Source organism: Trematomus bernacchii, unplaced genomic scaffold, assembly GCF_902827165.1.
Source record: "Trematomus bernacchii unplaced genomic scaffold, fTreBer1.1, whole genome shotgun sequence".
Classification (NCBI taxonomy): domain Eukaryota; kingdom Metazoa; phylum Chordata; class Actinopteri; order Perciformes; family Nototheniidae; genus Trematomus; species Trematomus bernacchii.
The window spans coordinates 8,067,118-8,090,897 of NW_022988043.1; the positions used below are offsets into that span (position 1 = coordinate 8,067,118).

The following is a 23,780-nucleotide window of genomic DNA, read 5'->3' on the forward strand; positions in this document are numbered from 1 at the left end:
AGTGAAGCAGAGTTGATGCTTAGAAAGTACTAATTGCAAGAAAACTACATTATTATAGGTACAAATTAAGAATAGTTTTTAATGAAGGTCTCATTATAGGGGAAGCTGAATACAGTAAACGAACCAACCAGTTTATCTGTATATGAAAACAATACAGGTTTGCATGGTAACCTTTTAGGCATAATAATTAAAGCTACTACATTTTACGCATTTTTAGAAAACTTAATTTGTGAAACATGTCTTGACCTACAATAGTTGAGTCACAAGTGTTAAAATAACAAGGCTTGCTGATTGGATGCAGAAGTTGAAAACTCTGTAAAAGTTTGATAATAAAAGCTAAGATGTTAACGCTCTTAAGGCCTTTTCACACTCTGTTGAGTATCATCGTGAACTTACCACTTTAAAACAAAGGCACTTTGTGTCTGTTGTTATGTTAATAGTCTGCTGTTGTCACCTAGAACTAGTCATTTTACAAATAGCTTGAATATTTATTGGGTTAAGGTTGATCAGAAAAGACTTAGAATATGTTCAGAAAAAACAACTTTATTTTGATATATAATAATTTAAGAATACAAGATGTTAGAGGCCAGAATTGTAAGCAGGCCTATTTGTTTACAAGGTACAGTGTTGTATAACCCATGATAGAGTGTGTACATCACTTTTCAACTTCATAAACTATTTGGTCACCCAACTGAACCTTTGTCGCATCTTTTTGTGGTCAAGTGTACGTTGCGAGGGTGCCACAAAGCACTACACACATACACACTGTTTATGTCGCTTTAAAGCAGGCAGTGGCAGATTACCCCAATGTGAAACTGTTTTCATCACTGCAGTCACATTAACCGTCCTCTGACGTACCTCGGGTTCTTGTAGGAAAGGAGTGAAAGTCTCAAACACAGTCCAAGAATTATGGATGGTCAAAGCCACGACATTTGCTTCAGAATCATCAGTTTTCGAAGCAAAGAGGAGAAAAGAGTTTGTAGCTAATTTGCGTTTGCTCCTTCCAACACTTTAGAAATGAACTGTTCCTGCAGAATGTCCTTGTCCAGGTTCCGACCTGCAGGACACAAACATCAGCATTGATATAGCATGGCTACACATAAACAGGCACACTTAGGTATTATAGTAATAGACTCAAGTGTGGGCATGTGGACTTCCCAAGGCAGTACAACACAAAAGACAAAATGGGTAAGGCTTTATTTTATGGGTTTGTGATTTCCTTAACATTTCAAATACATTTTCTATAAAGAACATGTCAATGTTATTTAAGAGTTGAATTACATGTGTTGATTTCCAGAGATCCTCCTAAATTAAAGGTCAATAGATACCCAGGGACATTTGTTTTTACTGGAAACATAGCCCCTTCATTTTTGTAATTGTTGTACATTTTTACAGGTTAAGCTGACCAACGTTGAGCAAAGTACAAGGCTCAACTGAACACTGTCTTTATTTTTCTAAAATCATTTATACCAGATAATTTACTGGGATGTTTTAAGTAATTGTGGAACAATAAAATGAAACTATCATGCTTGCCAAGAACTTACTGAAATATATGCTAGAATCAAGAAACAAGTTAACTGAGAATTTCTAAATAAAAGTGGTGTGTAAGAAATGTGTAACAATGCACACGTGAAAGAAGTGTGTGTGTGTGTGTGTGTGTGTGTGTGTGTGTGTGTGTGTGTGTGTGTGTGTGTGTGTGTGTGTGTGTGTGTGTGTGTGTGTGTGTGTGTGTGTGTGTGTGTGTGTGTGTGTGTGTGTGTGTGTGTGTGTGTGTGTGTGTGTGTGTGTGTGTGTGTGTGTGTGTGTGTGTGTGTGTGTGTGTGTGTGTGTGTGTGTGTGTGTGTGTGTGTGTGTGTGTGTGTGTGTGTGTGTGTCTTCACCTATAAAGACCAGTCTGTTGATCCGCAGGTTCTCCTCCCAGAGCTGGGGAGTCTCATTCAGGTCATACAGCTCGTGGACCCCCTGCAGCATCACTTGGTGGGCTTTACCTGCAAATGATACTATACCCTGAAACACACAAGTCACAAGTCACGAGTTACACATTAACAGAAACTAAATGAAGCGGTTGGAACTGATTAATACAGATAATAAAGGGGCAGTTATTGATCACTGCTGCACCGGGGGAGACTATTGTGCCTTACTGTACCTTCAACCGAATGACAGTCATGGGTTGCCCTTCTTTGTTTTTAAACATCTTTTCCCAAAGGAGATCCTGAAACGGTGAAAATGGGTGTTTACTTTACAGAGGGCTGCATTGTGATAGAGCTAATTAGTAATGGCAACAGAAATACCAACTGGAGGGTACCTGGATGTAAATGTTTAAGGCGTCCTCACAGAGATCTCCAGCCACTTCAAACGTCACAGTTAAAATACTCTGAGGATGACATTAAATAAAACATGAAAGTGTAATCCAATATATATATAACTAATTGTATTGACACATTTGAACATTTTATGGTTTTGAAGATATTTTTCTTTCTTTCTGAAACTTAATTTCTATATTTTAATTTCAAAGAGATACAGATAAATTACCCTTTTTGTGAAATTAAATTAGAAGGAAATTCACATAGACAGGCTTTGATGCAGCAGGGACTTATTTATCTCTAATACAAAATAGCACATTTAAAGCAAATACGTATTATCAGTCAAATACAAATTAATTAATTTAAAGAAAAATAGGTACTCATTAGGCACAATGGACAATTCAAAGTGTATATTTGTCATGTATTAATATACATATTCTTTCCTTGATTCATTATCATGAATGCAGATTTAAATGTTGTCAAGGTGGAGATAATTTCGACAACTTTGTATATGTTTATATATGTTTTATGTAGAACAATATCTCCCTCTTAAATGTAATGTAATTAAATAAAATGGAAAAGCCCAAGTAAAGTAGCACAAATGCACCTAAGATAAATACTTGGACAGTTATACACACTGCTTTTACGTGTTGAGATCCTTTTTTGCAGTCTGTAATTCAGAGTTAAAGTTCACTGATGGCATTTATTTAAAATATTTTAACATACATTTGCAGTTTACCGAAACCTGCAAAGTCATTATGACCGTTAAACAAAAGAAGTGTTTTTACGCCCCGGCTGATGACTTTGTCAATGAGCGTGTCAAAAACCACAACTCTACTTGGCACCTGAAACCACTCTTTATCTGACACACACACACACACACACACACACACACACACACACACACACACACACACACACACACACACACACACACACACACACACACACACACACACACACACACACACACACACACACACACACACACACACACACACACACACACACACACACACACACACACACACACACACACACACACACACACACACACACACACACACACACACCACACACACACACACACACACACACCACACACACACACACACACACACACACACACACACACACACACACACACACACACACACACACACCACACACACACACACAGTAGATATTTGGGGTTTTGTGTTGAAGTGTTAAGGTTACACACTTCCTTGTCATTTGGTATAACAACAGAAAAACAGCATTCTCATTTACATGAAAAGAGCAACACGGGGAAGAGGAGGGGGGAGAAAGGGGGAGGGTCTGAGGGACGGTTGAGCCTCATGCGGGAAAGGGAACTTGGAGAAAACAGACAACAATGCCGTTATTTACCCACACAAACAACCCTCATCTCTCCTCATCCTGTGATAAAAGGTCATGGGGATAAAGCACAAGATGAGGCCTAATTGCTGCGAGCACTCATTTGGTTTTAAGCCAGATGAAACATCAAGATAAATGGCATGATCCTGGAATAATCCTGGAATAAGTATGTTTCATTGTTTACATCTTCAATGAAAAGAACAATATATAAAGTGAAACACAAGAAGTTTCCAATTTATATCTAAATTCAAATTCAAATCTTAAGCAAGGTACTGAATTTTATGACATCTGGATTTAGATCAAACAAGTGTCGAGTCATAACATGCAGCCAAGGCTCTCGTCAGTCTAGCCAACACAATCTGCCCAGTCTACTGAAAGTCTTGCTGTGTAGGACCGAGACTGGGTCTATTTGCAGTGGGACAAGAAAACATCAAAAGCCTCAAGTGGATCTCAACACAAAAACCAAAGCAGGGAGGGAGTTTTCACTACAGTGTCACAGCCTGGGGGAATGCAAGGCACAATGTTAGCCTCAGGAGAATGCATACCCTTTATCCTGTAGGAAATGATGTGTTGAAATAAATTAGCAAACAAAACAAGGAGAAATATAAGACATGCATAGAGGTAGGTTTCGGCAGTTAATGAATAAAATGAAAACAATACCTTGTCAAGATGTGGTCTTGAATCTTTCACAAGTTGGAGCTTCTCAGCCAGACTTTAAGAGAGAAATGATAAAATAAATTATTTATTTTGTCCAATATGATAAACTATTTCAAGCTGAAAGGACAGATCACTACATTGCATTTATTACCTTAACTACATTTAGCCATATCATCTCTTATCACAACTGTTAGCTCTAACACCAGGCTAATCTTTGCACATTAGACGACGTGGGACATTTCAGAGCTACATTTTGGGACATTTCCATTTTTTTATAATTTTCTGAGCTGAATTAACATTATTTGTTAAAAAATGGGTTGACATAATAATTAAGTACATTTAACATTATCATCATTCTTCAATATCCCTGCATATCTCTTTACTCTATTATGGCTGCTGACACTTAGGGGTATTTTTAAATGTTTAGTTATTGTCTGAGCATTTATTCCATCATATCTGCTCCATAAATAACAATCTAAAATAATGATTTTAAAGTGGCATAAACGGATTACATGACTTATTTTGAGTTTTCTATCTTATGTTCATTGCTGTCTATCATGAAAAAAAGATAATTAACGTCACAGAGGCTTAACTGGTTAAATTGAGGGATCATGTAACAATGTTCTTTTTCTTCTCCGCTTGTCTATACAGTTTTGTCTTTGAGTTTTGTCTCACAGAATGAAATCCCTACTGGGAGCTGTATCAGTGCTTAATGACACAACACTGAATGGACTTGTGAAAACTTTAGAAATGGCAATTAAATCCTACAAAACACCAACCACCACCTCCAAACAAACTACTGGCCTTTTTCTACCCATCAGACCTCCTCATCCTCCCCCTTCTCCCTGACCTCACAAGGAGGCTAAATGTTGTGTCCAGCAGCTTGAGCCCTGTGTGCTGTTAGTACCACACAGGCGGAGCGGCGGGGGGCCGCTTCAAACAGCCAGCGTGGGATGGAGGGGAGGAGGGGCCTGGACTCTCAAAGGCAGGGGGAAAGGAGCTATCTGTTGGGACAAGGGGACTCCTCGGGAGCCAGTGGACACACACAGCTCTAATCCTCTGCAGCTGGGCTCAGAGACACTGACCGAGAGCATGTAAGAGAGCTTTAACACCGCGGCCCGTTTCATTCACATGAAAGGATGAACACTGACGCTATTCATGAGAATGACATTCTGCAGGGAATACAATATGATGACCACCCTGCGGTGTAACAGGGGATTGCTCAATAAAAGAGTGTGTTAATTAGAGGGAAACATGATGAGCAACAGTATCAAAGACTGCTGGGTACACAGTTCAGACAGAAGAGCAACAAAGGCAAAAAAAATGCAGTCCAAATAAGTTCTTGATCCGTTACTGTAAGTTTGAAATAGAACACGTTGGGTACTCTACATATTATCAGCAGACACATTGGTTCGGGTATGTCAACAAGAAGTTTCAGTGTAGAAATGCCAAAAATATATTCAAACAGTATAGCAATTAAATATGTCGTCCCCTAGAGAGCACCTACACATGTAATATATCAGCTGCGACATGTCCTGCTACGTACATATGTTTTAACACATTTTCTCAGTCACATTTAGTGTAGTCATATTAAAAAATGTTAAATACAATATATAAGTGCCTTTTCTTATTTTGCTTCCTCTTCCTTCTGAAGTTAGTTGATCATAAAGTTTTTGCCTTTTTTCAAGAAATATGTTGTAATTAATAAGCACTGTCACTATAACATCAATGTCAAGGCATTCTTATATTTATATAAGCTGTAAAATGTTCCATATAATTAACCAAATGTTAGTGATCCTAAAACTTGTTTTGTGACTTATCAGCTGTTGTGTTTTTGTCACTCAAAAAAAATCTTAGTTAGTTTTTGTTTTTAGTCGTACATTTCTTAACCAAACAATTATATATTTTTCTGAATAAAGAAATGTTGTGTACATAAAACTTGAATGGGATAAAACCAACTCACTGCGCTCCATTCGTGCTGTCGAAGGAGTGCAGATCCAATACTTCAGAAAGATCGACCCTGTGAAAGAAGATCTGGTTATAAGGTTATGTTGGCATAAACTAACATCAAGGCTAACCGGGTGAACTGGCTCAAGCTAAAAGTTGTGGGAATGTTTTTCCGATTAACCCCTCACTGCACGGCGTCTTTCATCTGTTCACCCTGGTCTGAACTCTGTGGGGGGGCACATCAGACCCGAAACACACCCAGACCTTTCATACACACTGCTTGTGTTAGCCAGATGCTACCTGGGACCAATAACACAACATGCTAACACATAAGGCCAACACACACACATGTTGGCACGCACACACATATGCAACCATGTCTACTTGAGACCAAGGGTCAAAGAGCAAAGATTTGTGGGTAACTGAACACCATTGAAGGTTTGGTGTTTATTCAGGGTGCAGCAGTTTGCGTGTGTGTGTGTGTGTGTGTGTGTGTGTGTGTGTGTGTGTGTGTGTGTGTGTGTGTGTGTGTGTGTGTGTGTGTGTGTGTGTGTGTGTCTCGGGGTTTTCCTAAGCAATGTCACGCCTGAACAGTTTCAACTTTGATATGAAGATCTGAGCAGGAGCAGCACGTGGAGTTCATCTGGTACACCAAACAAAGCAGGAAATCTGGTACAAAGCCATATACAAAAACAATCTTACTTTGGTCTGAAAAACGTACCTCGACTTCTGGCTCTCTAGAATCTTGACAAGACCATTAACAGACCTGAAGAGAAAGGGAAATAAAGTCCAATCTTTTTATAATTGGCGAAACGGACCAATTATCTTTTACCCTAAGCCCCTACCACTTTGTTTTAGGCCCTTGTCAAGGAGGCAAAATGTACCGTTTCCAAATGTTACATAAGGATCTCAAATATAACATCAACAGAATACTCCTAGAAAAAAAGAGAATATAAGAAGTCTGTGAAGCTGACCTGACCGCCTCTCGTATTTGGGCAAGTTCCTCCTCATTCACCAGGTCTGTCTTGTTGATGATGGTGAGGTCAGCCACAGCAATCTGCCTACAAATAATGCAACACAATATTGTTTCCATTTGGAAAGTGACACAATTCACAGGACAGAAACGTCAAGAATCACACAAAATGAAGATACTCTGTGTACGTATTTTCATGGGTGGCAGTGGGGAGCCGAGCGCTGTTTAGTTTAGAGGTGAAAACACAAACAAAGACCAAGAATGCAAAGGGTCATGCAACTGGTCTGTCTTCATCAGGGTATTTGTTCAACAACAACAGCACACAGCTGCAGGAAGAGACAAACAGACAGACGCCCAGGGAGACAGACAGGCGGACGGCAAGGCTCTGGTCAACAGCACGTTATGAGAGAGAGTGTGGTGGACACCGAGTATTTGGTAGGAATAGTTTAGACACACACACTTAATCACTCTACTGCGAGAAATCACCACTTTCATGTCCATACAGCACATGTAAAGCTTGTACCAGCATAAAGTTCAGTATTCAAAATGTTATATCATGTGTGTTTAATCCTTTGAAAATGTATTTATTTAAATAACAGCAATGTGATTTCTCTTTGAATAATTAGTTTGATAGTTTCTTTGTTTTCTTACAAACGAAACATTAGCAAACATACCTGGCTGCTTCATTGACGAGTCCATCTGCTTTCTCCTCTGTTAGTTGCTAGAGAAAGCAGAGCAGGTGGCAATAACTCACAAATGCATTCAGAAAATGAAAGGACAACTTCTACATTTTAAACTTTAGGCAAAAAAAAACAGCCGAAAAAAAGGTGACAAATAAATTGGTAAAAGAATGACTTGTCTTTAATCTTTGTAAACTAAGAGACTTTCTCAACACAAATCCACAGGAGATCGCCTTTTCATTTTCTGCTTGTGTCTTGGCTTACACCAGGGATGCAGGCGGCATTTTCCAAAACAGTTTAATATGTAATAACAGAGAGAGCAGGAGGTGTTAATCTGGATCGTGACCCCTGAGTGTCACACTGACATTTATCTGTCACCACATGCATCACCACCGCTTTATATCCGAAGGAATGAATGACACAAATGTATTAAAAAAACATAATAGCATGGCCAGTTCCTGCTTTTTTTATTTAAAAACCTCTGTACCAAGAGACAAAAGCCCTTCGGAGGGTGTGAAGTTTAGAGGCGCAGGCTAACTTGAAGCCCTTCGGACAGATGGAGATTTTATGGGACAGATGAGGGGGGGGGATGCAGGTGAGTAAATGTGACAGTCCTATTACAATGGTCACATGCATCTCTGATATCAATTACTCTTTCACTATCAGTTATCCTCCCCTTCCTTCTGTCATTCTTCCCTTTATCTTGCCACTCTCCAATGAGAAGACAGAACAGCCCCTATAGGCTAAGAAATGTGTCACCTCACAGAGTATGACACCTTGAAATTAGAGCCCATTATCTAGGTGTCACTTGTCCCGTTTCTTTTATATACCACGGGGAGGGCAGGATGTGTGTGTATGTGTGTGTGTGTGTGTGTGTGTGTGTGTGTGTGTGTATGTGTGTGTGTGTGTGTGTGTGTGTGTGTGTGTGTGTGTGTGTGTGTGTGGTGGCTATGCACTGGGGGTTTACAAACTATCTCACTAGAAACTAGTTTTACAGCTTATATTTTAAGTTAAAATAAGCACAAGGTTTTTAGAAATGGCTCAGCAGCAAATAATACTGGTGGTTTAATGCAACAAGAAAAGTCGGGCTGCAACAAATTATTGTTTTCAATACTAAATAGTGTTGATTAATGGATTCATTAAAGAAACTATTACATTCGCAATGTACCACAGTCCAAGGCTACAACTTTAAAGTGCTTGGTATGTCTGGCTCACTGTCCAAAGTCCAAATATATTACATTTTGTAGTATTTTGAGAAGCTGCTATGAGCAACTGTTGAGCATGTTTGCCTGATAAATGTCTTCACTCATTTACCAACTCTCAAAAATGTTGTCGTTTGATGTTCTTTTGATTTTATCCCGCACTAAAGAGGACTTTTGCTGATAAATAAGAAGCATCTTGAACATTTTGCACATACCTTCAGTCCATACTTGGCGTCGATGACTGTGACAATGCCTAGAATGAACAAAGTAAAAATAAAGTGATCAGAGAATCAAATGTAGAGCCACAACTGCGCAGCCTTGTCCAATTTGCCTTTTGGTGTTTAGTTTTGTCCTTTTGTCTGAAGCACTTTCTCTGAGTTACTTGAAGTACACTTTTGGTCTGCTAGCCTGTCACAACAGAGCAGACAGCTGAGTATTTGGTTTGAGGAGAGAGACGCCATTCATGCTACACAAAAAAACAGAAATACAAACAAGAAAATATGTCACCTCCTACAAACTAGACAAGGAAATATCTCTTGAATACTTGACTATAGCTGGAGCTCTAACTGTTTTAAAATGTGCAATTTTCTTGAAAGCACCATGCCCGCTGGTTTAGATCTGGAGTATAACATTTGAGTAGTAGACATTTTGAACCTATTTGACATATAAGTGTTACATATTTATTGTTTTAAATGGCAGCACCTAAATGTACTTCTCTTCTTAATTTAATCCAGTAAAACCACTAATGTGAGGTGTAATGTTTAAAACACTAGACAAGTAGATTTAAAGTATTCCCACCACCCAGTTTACTGCATGGTGGACAAAGACACTCTGTCATTGTAAATATCTTACCATCCAAATAGATGTCACTGCCAAGCTCTGCATCGACCCAGAACATGGAGGCCACAGCTCCTGCAGGAGGATATGAACTGGTATGTTACATTGTAAATGGCTGAAATGCACACAAACATACAAATTACATTTTTTTTTAAATGTCAGGCAGAAAGGGGTTCTTTCCGTAAGTAAATAGAGACTATCTTCTTCCTTTTTGGCTTTCCCTCTTATAAATGTAATTTACTCTAATGCAAGTTATTTTATATTTTTCCATTTTGTCTTCAAAAAAATAAAGAGAACAGGAAAAAACATTCAGTCCCCTGGGATGCTACATGGGGTTCACTGTGGTTGAAAAGACAGCACATTAAATATTACACAATAATATATTTGTTGCTACATTTTACTTGATAATTTTTATTACGGTGTAAAAGATTTTTTGTTTTATATTAGATTTCTTGTTTTTTAATATTTTATGTATGCACCATGACATCAAGTCAAATTCCTAGTATGTGCGAACCTACCTGGCAATAAACCTGTTTCTGATTCTGATTCTGAAATAGGAATAATCTTATCATTACGACATAAAGTGAAACAACTATTTTCAATTAGATCCACATTTAAGTTTTTGTGTTTAAAGTCAGAAACACTGTGTGCACTTCCTGCTGTCTGAGCTCTGTGAAGCAGAAACAACCAATATCAGAAGCTTTCAATTGTTAATCTCCTGCTGGTACGTTTGGTTTGTTTCTATTTTCCTATGAATATGGTTTTTATAAGACCCTATGTTACCATGCCAGCCACAGCTTGTTCACATAATGCACTTTTGTCAAACTGCCAACCGAGAATAAGAAAGCATTGTAAATATTTGATAGATGTGTAATGAAAACACTGTTTTTGAGTGGCATGTTTCACATAACTCATTCTAAAAAGAAAAAGGAGAATCCCTCGGGAGCCTTTATGATTGACAGCACAGCCACAGCCAATGACAGACCTGTCCTCGTCAATAACGAGTCTGTCTCAGCCAATGACACGGCGGAGGAGTGAGGACAGCCCGGTCTGAGCGTGCTCTGTTGGTTCTGTCTGTGAGGCCGAGTGGTGTGTGTCGCTACCTCCTGACACCTGTCACTAAGCAACACACCCCGGTTGTCACAGCGCTATTGATTTCCTGATTCAGAGCTCAGAGCTGAACGGACAGCTAGGGGTTTTCTGGCTGCCCTGAGGAAAATAGGCTCTTTGGATGCTCCTGTCACAGCTACACAAGCCTGGTCCTCAGAGTTGGAAACATGTTTCACTTCTGGAAGAAATATCCAGGGGTTTATCCTTCATTAAGATAGATACATAGAAAAAGGGATCTATGAGGCATCTTTAGATATGTATGTGGACCAGGAGTGTCAAGTCGTTCTCAGTGGATAAGAGAAAGAGGCAGCACTCTTTATTGTTTTTTAAATAAAGAGTGCTGAAACTTGAGCTTGTATTGCTTGTAGTAACTAAATAAGAAATGAGAAATACTAAGAACGTTTTAGAAAAAAGTGTTTATTTGTGAAAGTTTGGCGTGAGTAACTTTTACCTTATGTCTTAGGTTTGTCTTTTAATTGAATTCAACTTTATTTTGTGTGTTTTCATTTGCAATCAGTTGATATAACTTTTACAAATATATATTTATATATAAATACTCATAATCTTATACACACTTTACTACTTTAGACTCCACAAATCAAAATCCAATTGAGTCGTGAGACACTGAAACACACCCTACTGTTAATACCAATCCTCAGGTGGTATAAAGCTTTAAAAAAGTATTTCCTACTCATTGCATTTTTTGCATTAAGCAGATGTAGCTGTCCCCTCATTGCATTTCGCCAACACAAGACACAAGTCTCCTCTTAGTGAACCTTTAACCTTTAAAGTGACTTTTTAACAGAAGGGAAACAAATGTCTAGTTGCTCTGCCAGCCAGAGCTTAAAAAATATACGGCTAATCTAATGATCAAACAGAGATTTGTATGATAAATGCTCGCATTTTAACTTTTCAGAATGTGTAGTACCTGGATCAGCGAGTCCAGTGGTTTCCAGCAGGATGTAGTCAAACTTTCCTTTCTTCTCCATTAGGTTCTCGATGGCTTTAAGACCATTGTCCCTAAATCATTAGGTAGAAGACCATAATGAATAAAATGGCTTATGTAGGACTTTAGAACAAAATGTCAGCAAAAGAGACAAGCTTGGTTGTGTAGAGGCAACCAAGTACAAACTGTAATCTAATGAAAAGATTGGTTGAGTTGTAAGAACTGGTCTCTTGATATATCATACCTCAAGAAAATAATCAAAAACAATATTATAACGCACTCATTAGCTTAGCAGTTCATAAATGTATGTTAAAAGGTCAGACATTAGCTTAAGAATTCAAACTGAATGAATATATTTGAAACAAAAGGCAAAACAAGTTCAATCTTTAATTTCTGTTTTAAAAAAAACTCCAAATGGACTCTAGTCACTGTACATACTTGACAGAGCAGCAGAGGCAGCCGTTTCTCAGTTCCAGCCACTCCTCGTACAGCTCTCCTGCCTGACTCACTGCGAGCGACTTCTCCAGGGCGCTGCCTGCAGGTGGAGGATGAGAAAAGGTCAATCCAAATACAATTAGCTGATAAAAAATGGTCTATCTACCAGGTATACAATATTGCTGTTTATTTTTGCACAAATAGCTATTTCAGAAATGGTAGGTATACAACTTCGAGCAAAATAGAAAACTGGCCAAACCAGCCCATTGTTTATTCAACATTAACGCTAAATTATGATACTTTAAGAAAGAAGGCAATTTAAAAATATATGTTGACGCAAATATGACACCTGTTGCTGTACCAGAGTTTGTATCAGAACTGTGGATCCTTAGTAATAAAAGTCATCGATGAGCTGTTTGCAGTTTAGGCAAAGTTGCTACTATGCTGCCATCTTGTGGTAAACTGAGGGAATAACACCAAAAGCATCTTTGTAGGAGCCATTTTAAGGGTGTTGTTGGTATCTCAGTTTACCTTATTTATATTGATAGTGCAATACTATTTGGAACACTTTGTGGCGGGGTTTAGCTGCACCGGGTGTATAAAAGGGGTCACAGGTGACAGGAAAGGATGAGGACACAGGACACAGGAGGAAGAGCACACCGATTCCACTTATTGTAATGGCAATTTTAACTGTTCCAATGTCCTATATTCTTTGCCATTACTTCACAGGAGGGTTTAGAGTGATCCAGACGCAGACACAAACAGATGATTTCCGGTCTTTTGCTGCATTTTATAATAATGTTTATTTAGCTTTACATACCAAGGTTTAATTATACCGTGTCAATAGTTGTGGTATGAGCATCTGCCGGGCTGGTGGAATCGGTGTGCTCTTCCTCCTGTGTCCTGTGTCCTGTGTCCTCATCCTTTCCTGTCACCTATGACCCCTTTTATACACCCGGTGCAGCTAAACCCCGCCACAAAGTGTTCAAAATAGTATTGCACTATAAATATAAATAAGGTAAACTGAGACACCAACAACACCCATAAAATGGCTCCTACACACCGGCCCCTAATTGGCTTTAGTATGAAACAAAAACAATTAACAATAAATAATAAAGGAGCTATGAAAAATAAAAATGGTGTGTTCTATGTGTTGGTATTTAATTCTTAATAATTGTTCAGTTTATTTTCCCTTATTTTAAGGGTCATCAGTCTTTGCTGTACTTTATGTGTCAGCCTCTTGGAGTAGACGTATCATGATTTGCAGTTCTTAGGTTGAAACAGTCGTGTTGCCATCCCGTCCAGCGCTGAGAGAACCTGTGGGTTATATTTTCACCCAATTCCAAACCTCTATTCCAGGACAGAAGACAAATATTCCTTTGAGGACAATAAACCAAGTGAAGCTGGCAACCAGTCATCACATTTCAAGTTTGGAAGTATCTACTCTTGACAAAGACAATTTCAACCAACAACCTGATGTGTTCACACACAAGACCAGGCCTGTTTCCAAGCACACCATTCCTGTTCAAGAGGACCTGACACAAAGGCCTTACTTGAAAGACAACAATATTCAATCAATTGACTCTGGCATTGACCTACTCATTGGGACAAATGCATCCAAGGTACTGGAACCTTGGGAGCTAGTCAACAGCCAGCGAGATGGACCATACTCACCCTACTGGGGTGGGTCATTGATGGTCAACTGAGAAGAAACAACATCAAAATATAACCCACAGGTTCTCTCAGCGCTGGACGGGATGGCAACACGACTGTTTCAACCTAAGAACTGCAAATCATGATATGTCTACTCCAAGAGGCTGACACATAAAGTACAGCAAAGACTGATGACCCTTAAAATAAGGGAAAATAAACTGAACAATTATTAAGAATTAAATACCAACACATAGAACACACCATTTTTATTTTTCATAGCTCCTTTATTATTTATTGTTAATTGTTTTTGTTTCATACTAAAGCCAATTAGGGGCCGGTGTGTAGGAGCCATTTTATGGGTGTTGTTGGTGTCTCAGTTTACCTTATTTATATTTATAGTGCAATACTATTTTGAACACTTTGTGGCGGGGTTTAGCTGCACCGGGTGTATAAAAGGGGTCACAGGTGACAGGAGGAAGGAAGGAAGGACAGGAGGGACACAGGAGGAAGAGCACACCGATTCCACCAGCCCGGCAGATGCTCATACCACAACTATTGACACAGTATAATTAAACCTTGGTATGTAAAGCTAAATAAACATCATTATAAACTGCAGCAAAAGACCGGAAATCATCGGTTTGTGTCTGCGTCTGGATCACTCTAAACCCTCCTGTGAAGTAATGGCAAAGAATATAGGATATTGGAACAGTTAAAATTGCCATTACAATCTTTGTTAAGCCCTAACAAAATAATTTCTACTAATTATGATTTATTTAAAGGGCATTGTTAGCTCACCCTCTCCAAATTCATTTAATATGACAGCAATCCGCTTGTTGTGTTGTTCTGTTAGGATATAGTTCAGGAGTGTCGTCTTTCCAGCACCTACAGAGATACACATGGAAACGATAAAGAGATATAACAAAATGTATTCCAATTTAGGAATGCACATAGACTGCAATTGTCTAAAGCAAAATTGGCCAAATGTCCTCCAAATATCTATCGATCACTATGGAACATCACCATCCATTATATCACATAATTATGTTTTATTGGCATATGCTTATTAAAATTATTTTCTGACATGCTGGAAATATCTATACACAGCAGGATCTCTTAATCAATCAATATGGCAAAAACATGATATATCACGAGACATAATATAAAATGTCGTGCCATAGGACTGTGCTCTCACATTGTACATGTATGATGGTGCAACAGGTTAGGGTTTATAATGGGATGGGATTTTGGTAAAATGTATCAAAATGTATTTGTTAAAATGTGTTTAAAATGTCTTACTTCTTCAACATTAAAAATACTTTCACCAGAACAAAACAAAAATTAAAATGGTGAGGAAGTGTAAAGCAAATTAATCATTAGGTTAAGAGAAACCCTGGTCCAGGACCAAGCGGATTTTGATTGTTATGAGGATGGACTGACAGATTTTTTAGACACTAATGCCTTTTGCTAGCTTGTTAAATCCGTGTGTCATACAGACAGTCTCTCACCGAGGTATCCTGAGATGATGGTGACAGGGATCTGCTCTCCAGGACCAAGCGTGGTGACGATGGGCACCAACTCTGGGCAGTCATCCTCCTCCTCTATCACCATGCCGTCCATACCAGAAGTTATGTTTGGATCTGTTGAATCAGCACGTTTTATAAATCACTGCATTGATAGGATTACACAAAAAACAGAGGAAACAATCATCTTTCAAAATGACCGTACACGTAAAAAAAAATGCATTGTGATAATAGTCTGATTGCATTTAGGAATGGTATCAAATATTCAACAAATAAAAAGACAAATCACCTGAAATCAGTTCATAATGGATACAAATCTGTACACGTTTGAACAACACACACAACGTTAAGATAATATCAACTCTCTCGCCATATAATTAGCGGTTAGCATAAGAGTGTGTTTACTGATTAAGTACATCCAACGTGGATATAATTCCCTTTTATATGCGCCACGACAGCAAAATAAGCCACCCTTCATTCATTTACAGAGGCAGTACACAACATTACCCGACAGTTCTTGTTATAGATGCAGATGTTCAAAGTTGTATTCAAAATGCTCACTTCTGCAATGCTGTCGCTTTACGTTTTGACAGTGTGCGACACAATAGAAGCTCCGTCAACTCCTGAAGCTGCGGCAATGGTTCCGCTTTCATTCACAACACTCGTGACTCGAAACACTTCTGGATGTATATGCGGACAAGCTTTTTACCGGACCGGAATAAGACTTTAAATAATAACATTATATAAGTATAGTTATTATAAACAATTGCAGCTTGACAATCAATACGCATAGGTTTTGTTTCCCTTCGTCCCAGCTGCAGTTTCGCAGAGCAGATGGATGTTTTTGTAATGACAAGTATCTACCAGAAGAGGGCGACATAAACCCGTTTATAGCAGATGTATAACTTTATAAAGGGAATACAGGCTACCAGAAATACCCTTACACTAACAACATAGTTATCCTGCAACACTTTTACGTTTGTTGACACTGTAGTAGTATTATTGTGTCACATCAATAGCCTTTGTCGTGTGTTACTATATATCCAAATATAGTACCACAGAACTGCAGTCCTGTTTAAAGAACAGGGTAGCCTTCAGTATGCCATGTACCAAAGAAAGTTAAAATAATTAAATCATTCTCTTACAATAATAGTGCAATACAGAGCATTATAATGATGTGCATGTAATTTACATCGTGGCTATTCCAAGAATGAATACACTTCAGTTTCCCTGCTGAGGGTATTGTTGTTAAAGTTATATTCAGATAAAAAGGGCTGCACAATATCTATAAACATGTCTTATCTGCAGTGTGTGTAAATGTATTAATGTTTCATGTTAGCCTGACCAAGGGTGTAACTTTGGTTTGAGAAGTGGGGGGGGACACAAAACAGGGGGTCCTCCGCAATGAAACATTTTTCTCAATTTAATTCAATTTCCTGCCTTTCTACGAATATATTAGGGACTATGGTGTTAAAAAATCCAAGAAAAATGTGTAGTATATATAATGAGGAGAAGATGTTTGTCTTTAAATTGAAGTTAAAAGCATCAATCTGGTGCACTTTGAGAGCAAAATTAAGAGATTTATGGATACAGCTCTCAACACTCATATAAAACAGAACTGTATACATTTCAATATTCCAAAAACCATTAGAATATGCTCACAACCAATAACACATAATTGATATACTCCTCTCTCCTATCTTAAACTTACCTAGTCTGCATTCTTTCTTTTTATGTATGCATATTTTACTAATCACTCCCCTTTTAAACTGTGTTTTTTAATTTTTTACTGACATTGGAATGATTTCTTAACTTATTTTGAACAACTATATTTAATAGATGGAAATATTTGTTTACATAGATGACCAAACTGTTTGAGACCCACTGAGATAACTTAGACTAAAGTTTACAATCTAATCACTCAGCGAGTCCTTTACATCGGCTAAACTGACGTTATCTCAGCCTCTCAGTCTTAATAAACACATTTGAAAAGTGGGGGGGACACAAACGGGATTTTGAAAAGTGGGGGGGACATGTCCCCCCTGTCCCCAGTGGAAACTACGCCCATGAGCCTGACTCCATATAGCATACTGTATACTATCTTATTCAGTATACGTTTCCATTATTTATGTTTGTTGGAGATTGTGAGCAAAAACCTTTCTCAGTAAAAAGGTTGAAATTAAATAAAGATAACTAAAACAAATGTAAAAGCTATCTATAAAACTAAACAAAGGGAACCCCAACCTAAAAGTACTTTGGCATACACAGAGGCATACATATTACAATCCTATATAATTTAGCCATTAAATAATACCTACTTTTTTTAAAAGAAAAAAAACAGGAAAGTTCCTGAAAAAAGTTTTTTTAACTAACACCATTACTGCTTACGAAAGACGTGAACATTACAGGTCTGTCACATTACACCCTTCAGTGATGATGCAAAAGATGTTGAAACAAAGGTAGTGCAATGCCTAAAGAGTCTAAGGGAAGGGCTCATAAGATACTTTTATTTTTAAAGTTAAAATTATTAACAGATTTATAATTCACCTTTGTTTCAACCTCTCTCCTAAAAATCCCCAATCATACCTGTGGAGGAAGCTCTCAGCCTTTTCTTAACATGTTGAAAAAGACATGTCAAGCCTGAATATCCAAGTCAATAACAAGTCCATCATGTTTACTTTTTCACAATTTTATTTGCCACCAAATACTAATGTTTTTTGAGCTGGTTCAACTTTAACTTGCAAAAAAACAACTGATACAGCGTCAACAGTAATATTGTCATCAATCAAAAGAGCTTTGACACATGTGACTTATTGTTGTTAGACCAGGGTTGCAGTCGAATAGTCCATTTAGCTTAGGAACCTTCCTAACGGAGTGAAATGACCCGGAAGTCCCTCAGTGGCAGCTATGATAAGTGCCGTTCGAATTCTGTAGATCAGTGGTTCTCAACCTTTTTACACCAAGTACCACCTGAGAAAATAGTTGGCTCTCCAAGTACCACCATATGACCAATGTTAAAATACAGTCTATGCACAGTTCATGCAGGACTCTGAGGCACATTTATTCATAATAACATTATTTATTGTCAGCCACAGCTACATGTACAAAGGGCAGTCTCTCTCTCTCTCTCACTCATCACTCACTCACTCACTCACTCACTCACACACAAGTGAGAATATAAAGAACAAAATAATAACTTATTCTCACACAACAAAGGACAACTGTACATACATGTCATTTCCTATACCAAAGTTTGAATGTAGGCCTCCTGCAACAACCTACATTGTAACAGAAAATGTCCTATTGGGAATTCAGTTCCACATTAATAATGAAAGCCTCCAGGAGCAGATGAGCCTAAGGGCTAATAGCTCATCTTCAGTCTGCTGATGTTTGCAATTGACATTTATGTGGTGGCAAAGTAAAAAAAAAGAAAAAAAAAAGATAACAATTAAGGACAAGTGTGTGCTTTTTCAGCTTTTGACCTCGGTCACAGCCTTCTCTCCATTCTTTGCGCAAATGCCTTCTTCCTGAGTCACTTCTCTCCTCCATCACAGCGTTGTGGCTGTGCATATCACTTTTGCGTTGCTGGCGGAGCCTGCGCTTGTGCTCGGTTGATGACTGTCCTCCTCCTCATTCACTTGTTCACTTTCGCTGGTAATATTCTCCTCTGTACCTCTCTTCCGAATACCTTCCGTTTTGAGCCACGTTTTTAACATCATTCAGCTTTCTTCTTTCTTTACAGTAGCTTGCTTGCAACGTTCGCTAATCGTTCGCGGGTAGTATGGTCGTCATGCAACGCCAGAAATAAATTTAAAAAGAAATGTCATTTCTAAATCTAAAAACAACAATAGCCTATTAGAACTTATTTAAACCACAGTTTATATTATCTCAAGCTTATTTTCATTCGTTGTAGTATTTTGATAGTAGGCCTACGATTTATTTTGTAATTAATGTTACTCAATCAAGCCTCAAACTGATGGCACTTGTCCCTGTAGTCTGTTTTAAATTGAAGTTGTCTGAGGTCCTTACCACCAGCTGCTCTTGCAGTAATAAGTAGTGTACCTTACTGTCCCAAATGTGCACAATGTAGTGACTGCTTTTCGTCTTTTTGTTTACTTAGTTGTGTTTTCTGTATTTTATATGTCTGTGTTGTTATGTGTAAGAACGTGTAACGTTGCTGCCTTCTTGGCCATGCAGGTCAGTATTGTAAATGAGATTTTGTCTCAATGTTTTCATCTGGTTAAATAAAGGTTAAAAGTCCCATGTCATGGCCATTTCTACTGATCATAATTCCATTGTTGAGGTACACATTACATTACATTGCATTTAGCTGACGCTTTTATCCAAAGCGACTTACAATAAGTGCATTCGACCAAGAAGATACAAACTTGAAGAAAACAGAATCATATAAGTACATCAGGTTTCATAGAGCCAAAACATTTCAAGTGCTACTCAACTGGCTTTAGATAAGCCAGTCCTTTATTAGTATATAAGTGCTTTGTTAGAAATTCTTTGTTAGTAATTTTATTGCTCGAAGTGGAGTCGAAAGAGATGAGTTTTCAGTCTGCGCCGGAAGATGTGTAGGCTTTCTGCTGTCCTGATTTCAATGGGGAGCTCATTCCACCATTTTGGAGCCAGGATAGCAAACCGACGTGTTTTTGCTGATGGGAACTTGGGTCCCCCTCGCAGTGCTGGTGCAGCGAGCCGTTTGGCCGATGCAGAGCGGAGTGCACGTGCTGGGGTGTATGGTTTAACCATGTCCTGGATGTAGGAAGGGCCAGATCCATTCACAGCATGGTACGCAAGTACCATTGTCTTGAAGTGGATTCTAGCAGTTAGGAGGGAGTTGCAGTAGTCTAGGCGTGAGATGACGAGAGCCTGGGCCAGAACCTGCGTCGTTTTCTGGGTCAGGAGGGGACGTATCCTCCTGATGTTGTAAAGCGTGCATCTGCAGCAGCGGGTTGTAGCAGCGATGTTTGCAGTGAAGGACAGTTTGTTATCTAGGGTCACACCCAGATTCCTTGCAGTCTGAGTCGGGGAAACAGTAGAGGTGCCGGTGTTGATTGTTAGGTCAAGAGTGGGACAATCTTTTCCCGGAAGGAAAAGCAGTTCAGTCTTGTCAAGGTTGAGCTTGAGGTGGTGAGCAGACATCCACTGAGAGATGTCAGCAGAGATGCGTGCGACGACCTGGGTCTCTGAGCGGGGAAAGGACAGAATTAATTGGGTGTCGTCAGCGTAGCAGTGGTATGAAAAACCATGCGGGCTAATGACCGATCCGAGCGAGTTTGTGTACAGAGAGAAGAGGAGGGGACCAAGAACAGAGCCCTGAGGGACCCCTGTAGTTAATTGACAAGGGTCGGACTCGGACCCTCTCCAAGTTACCCTGTAGGTACGGTCTTTGAGGTATGAGGTGAGGAGGGAAAGTGCAGAGCCTGAAACACCAAATTCTTGGAGAGTGCGAAGGAGGATCTGATGATTCACCGTGTCGAATGCAGAAGACAGGTCCAAAAGGATGATGACAGAGGAGAGGGAGGCTGCTTTAGCCATGTGCAGTTCCTCAGAGACAGCGAGGAGGGCAGTTTCTGTTGAGTATACAGTTTCTGTTGAGTATACAGATTTATATTGTGCAATTTTCCAAACTCACATTGGTTTTTTTCTCATACAGCATCTCTGTATAGTATGTGTATTCACTCTCTGTCCTACACGGCTTGTTGGAGCTCCTGCCCCCCCGTCCTTGTGAGCCCACTGTGCTCTGATTGGTCAGCTCGCCCACTCTGTTCTGATGAGTCCACCACTGTTACAGCGGAACATCAGTGATTATGTGTTACAATGGCGTTAGCAACCAGAAAATGACACCAGTAAGGACAAACAGATGAGAATGCTGCGTGGGGTCTGGGTGCCGTGTTGGCGGGACGTTGCACGACAGTGTGAGCTGGGTTCATTTCCTGCTTGCTGCGTGGGATCTGCGAGACAGCGAGACATCGCGAATGGACGCGGGAAGGAGGGGGTACTGAGGGGGCTGCAGCACCCCCATCTGCGAGGCTCCACTAGCACCCGCACCCCCAAGGTCCATTTGGGTATGGTCACGTCACTGTACCCAGGAAGAAAAAGAGAAATCTCCAACGAGGCGTTCTGGGGCAGCATAGACAGGTCTTTTCTGTGTTAGAGTTTTACTCGCTATAGGGTGTACTTTGAGGGTTTGTGACTTTGCAGACCGTTTACATGCATAAAAACCTTCATAACACACAAGGGGATGGGTAATAACCGGAAAAGCATGACATGGGACCTTTAAATAAAAAAATGAGAACTGGATACAGTGTGGGAGGCGGGGCATCGTTCATTCCTATGAGAGTTGCTGATTGGCGCATGAAGACAAAATGGCACAACTTTTGAGAGAGCGTCACGAAAGTATTCATATAATCATATAATCCGTTCTTATTGTGCATCCATGGGTAAAGGTAAAACTCATTTAGTACTGAACACGTCACATGAACGTGCCGTGTGGCGCGGTCCCGTGGGTTAGATCCGCGTTCATAATGCCGAGGAAAATAACTCTCAGAAAGACTCTCAAAAATAACTTGAAGACCGAAAGTTTTTAATAAGGGCTATACAAATGTTCGTACTGGGTAGTTTATTTAGTTAAAAAAAAAATGATCCAATGATTTAAAGACGTCTCTTTCCCAATGTTAGTCAATGGGAAAAAGTATTTTCGGGCCTTGCTGGTTCAAGACCAGCCTGGCCAGCTAAACAAGCATAGACCAGCATGGATGTCATGCTGGTTTTAGCTGGTAGTTAAGCTGGTCTATGCTGGTGAAGCTGGTATTTATGCTGGTCTACCAACAGTCTTGCTGGTGAAACTGAAACAGACAGACAGACAGAGAGGGCGGGACACGGGGGAACGGCAAGACGGCTGGTTGAAACAAAGCGGTATAAAACATGGTTTTGACTGCCGCTAACGGTCGGGGAGTGAAGATCAGTTGAGCGTTTCTGTGACTCCGCCCAGCGGCTGCTCTTCTGAGAGGAACCGCTCTGACAGCTCTGTCTACTGGGAAACGTGCTAAAAGTCCTTCTGGAGGTAAGCAACACTACAACATTTCACCCAGTCTGAGAGTAAAAGCTTTCTCGAAGGTTCGTTTTGCTTTCTTACAACGTTACGTTTGCTAGGAGGCTATTGTTACTTCCCTTAACAAGAGCTAGCTGTCTTAGCTAACAACAGTTAGCACGTTTTCTACAGTTTGTGTTTCCCCTGAAAAACGTGATGTAGTTATTTAAGGGTAAGTTAAAGTGGACCTATCATGCTATATTTGAATAATATAGTGTAGGACCATACCTATATAAGGCATATTTATACTTTTTTTTTTCAAAATACCAAACAGATCATGCATTTTAGCCATGCCTCATTTCGCTCAATTTGAAAAATGTTAGCTGATTGGTGGAGTTGGCCCAATAACCGTAGCGCCACCGTCCTGACGTCAGGACAGTGTTAAAATCTGGATCAGTTTTTATCAGATCCGTTGCAGCCCCTTTTTTAGAGATTTGGGTATGGAGGAAAATAGAGAGGGTTGTGTTTTCTGACACTTGGTGAGTTCCCTGGAACACCGGGGACACATATTCATGTATAAAAGACGTACAAAAGTGCATTTTGCATGATAGGTCCCCTTTAACTTAACGTTATCTCACAAGTTAAGAGAGTTACAGGGGACCTATTATGCAAAATGCACTTTTTGATGTCTTTTATACATAATTATGTGTCCCCGGTGTGTCAGGGAACTCACAAAGTGTCAGAAAACTAAACCCTCTCTCTTTTCCTCCGTACCCACATCTCTAAAAAAAGAAAGAAAAGAGGGGTGCTAACCAAGCCCCCAGGAAGTGCGCCGGACTCTGAGGAAAATATTCGTTGAGGCCAAACGACGCTACTACACTTCCGTATCAGTCGCTGGGCCCGGAAAGACTTTTTCCCATTGACGACGTCTGTAAATCGTTGGATAATTTTTTTTAAACTAAATAAACTACCCAGTATGAACATTTGTATAGCCCTTATTAAAACCTTCGGTCCTCAAGTTGTAAAATGTGCTAATAACGTTATTCTGAGAGTTATTTTCCTTGGCATTATGAACGCGGATCTCACCCACGGGACCGCACC

The 23,780-nt window shown here is 39.5% G+C and overlaps 1 protein-coding gene across 2 annotated transcripts; it reads right to left on the reverse strand.

The window, feature by feature from the left end:
• Positions 1-523: 523 nt before the first annotated feature.
• cbwd (COBW domain containing) lies at positions 524-16,442 on the reverse strand. 2 transcript variants are annotated; one of them, XM_034118064.1, is made up of 16 exons: positions 16,199-16,442; positions 15,623-15,754; positions 14,913-14,999; positions 12,468-12,564; positions 12,012-12,103; positions 9,989-10,048; positions 9,352-9,389; positions 7,929-7,975; positions 7,256-7,342; positions 7,003-7,047; positions 6,298-6,354; positions 4,338-4,389; positions 2,306-2,374; positions 2,147-2,212; positions 1,881-2,007; positions 524-1,057 (listed from the first exon to the last, which is right to left on the reverse strand). In XM_034118064.1, the coding sequence occupies exons 2-16, from the start codon at positions 15,732-15,734 to the stop codon at positions 984-986; spliced, it is 1,110 nt and encodes a 369-aa protein (XP_033973955.1). In that variant the 5' UTR covers positions 15,735-15,754; positions 16,199-16,442; the 3' UTR covers positions 524-983. The 2 variants fall into 2 exon arrangements, with proteins under 2 accessions (XP_033973955.1, XP_033973954.1); XM_034118063.1 differs by having other exon boundaries at positions 16,145-16,242.
• Between the last annotated feature and the right edge of the window lie 7,338 nt (positions 16,443-23,780).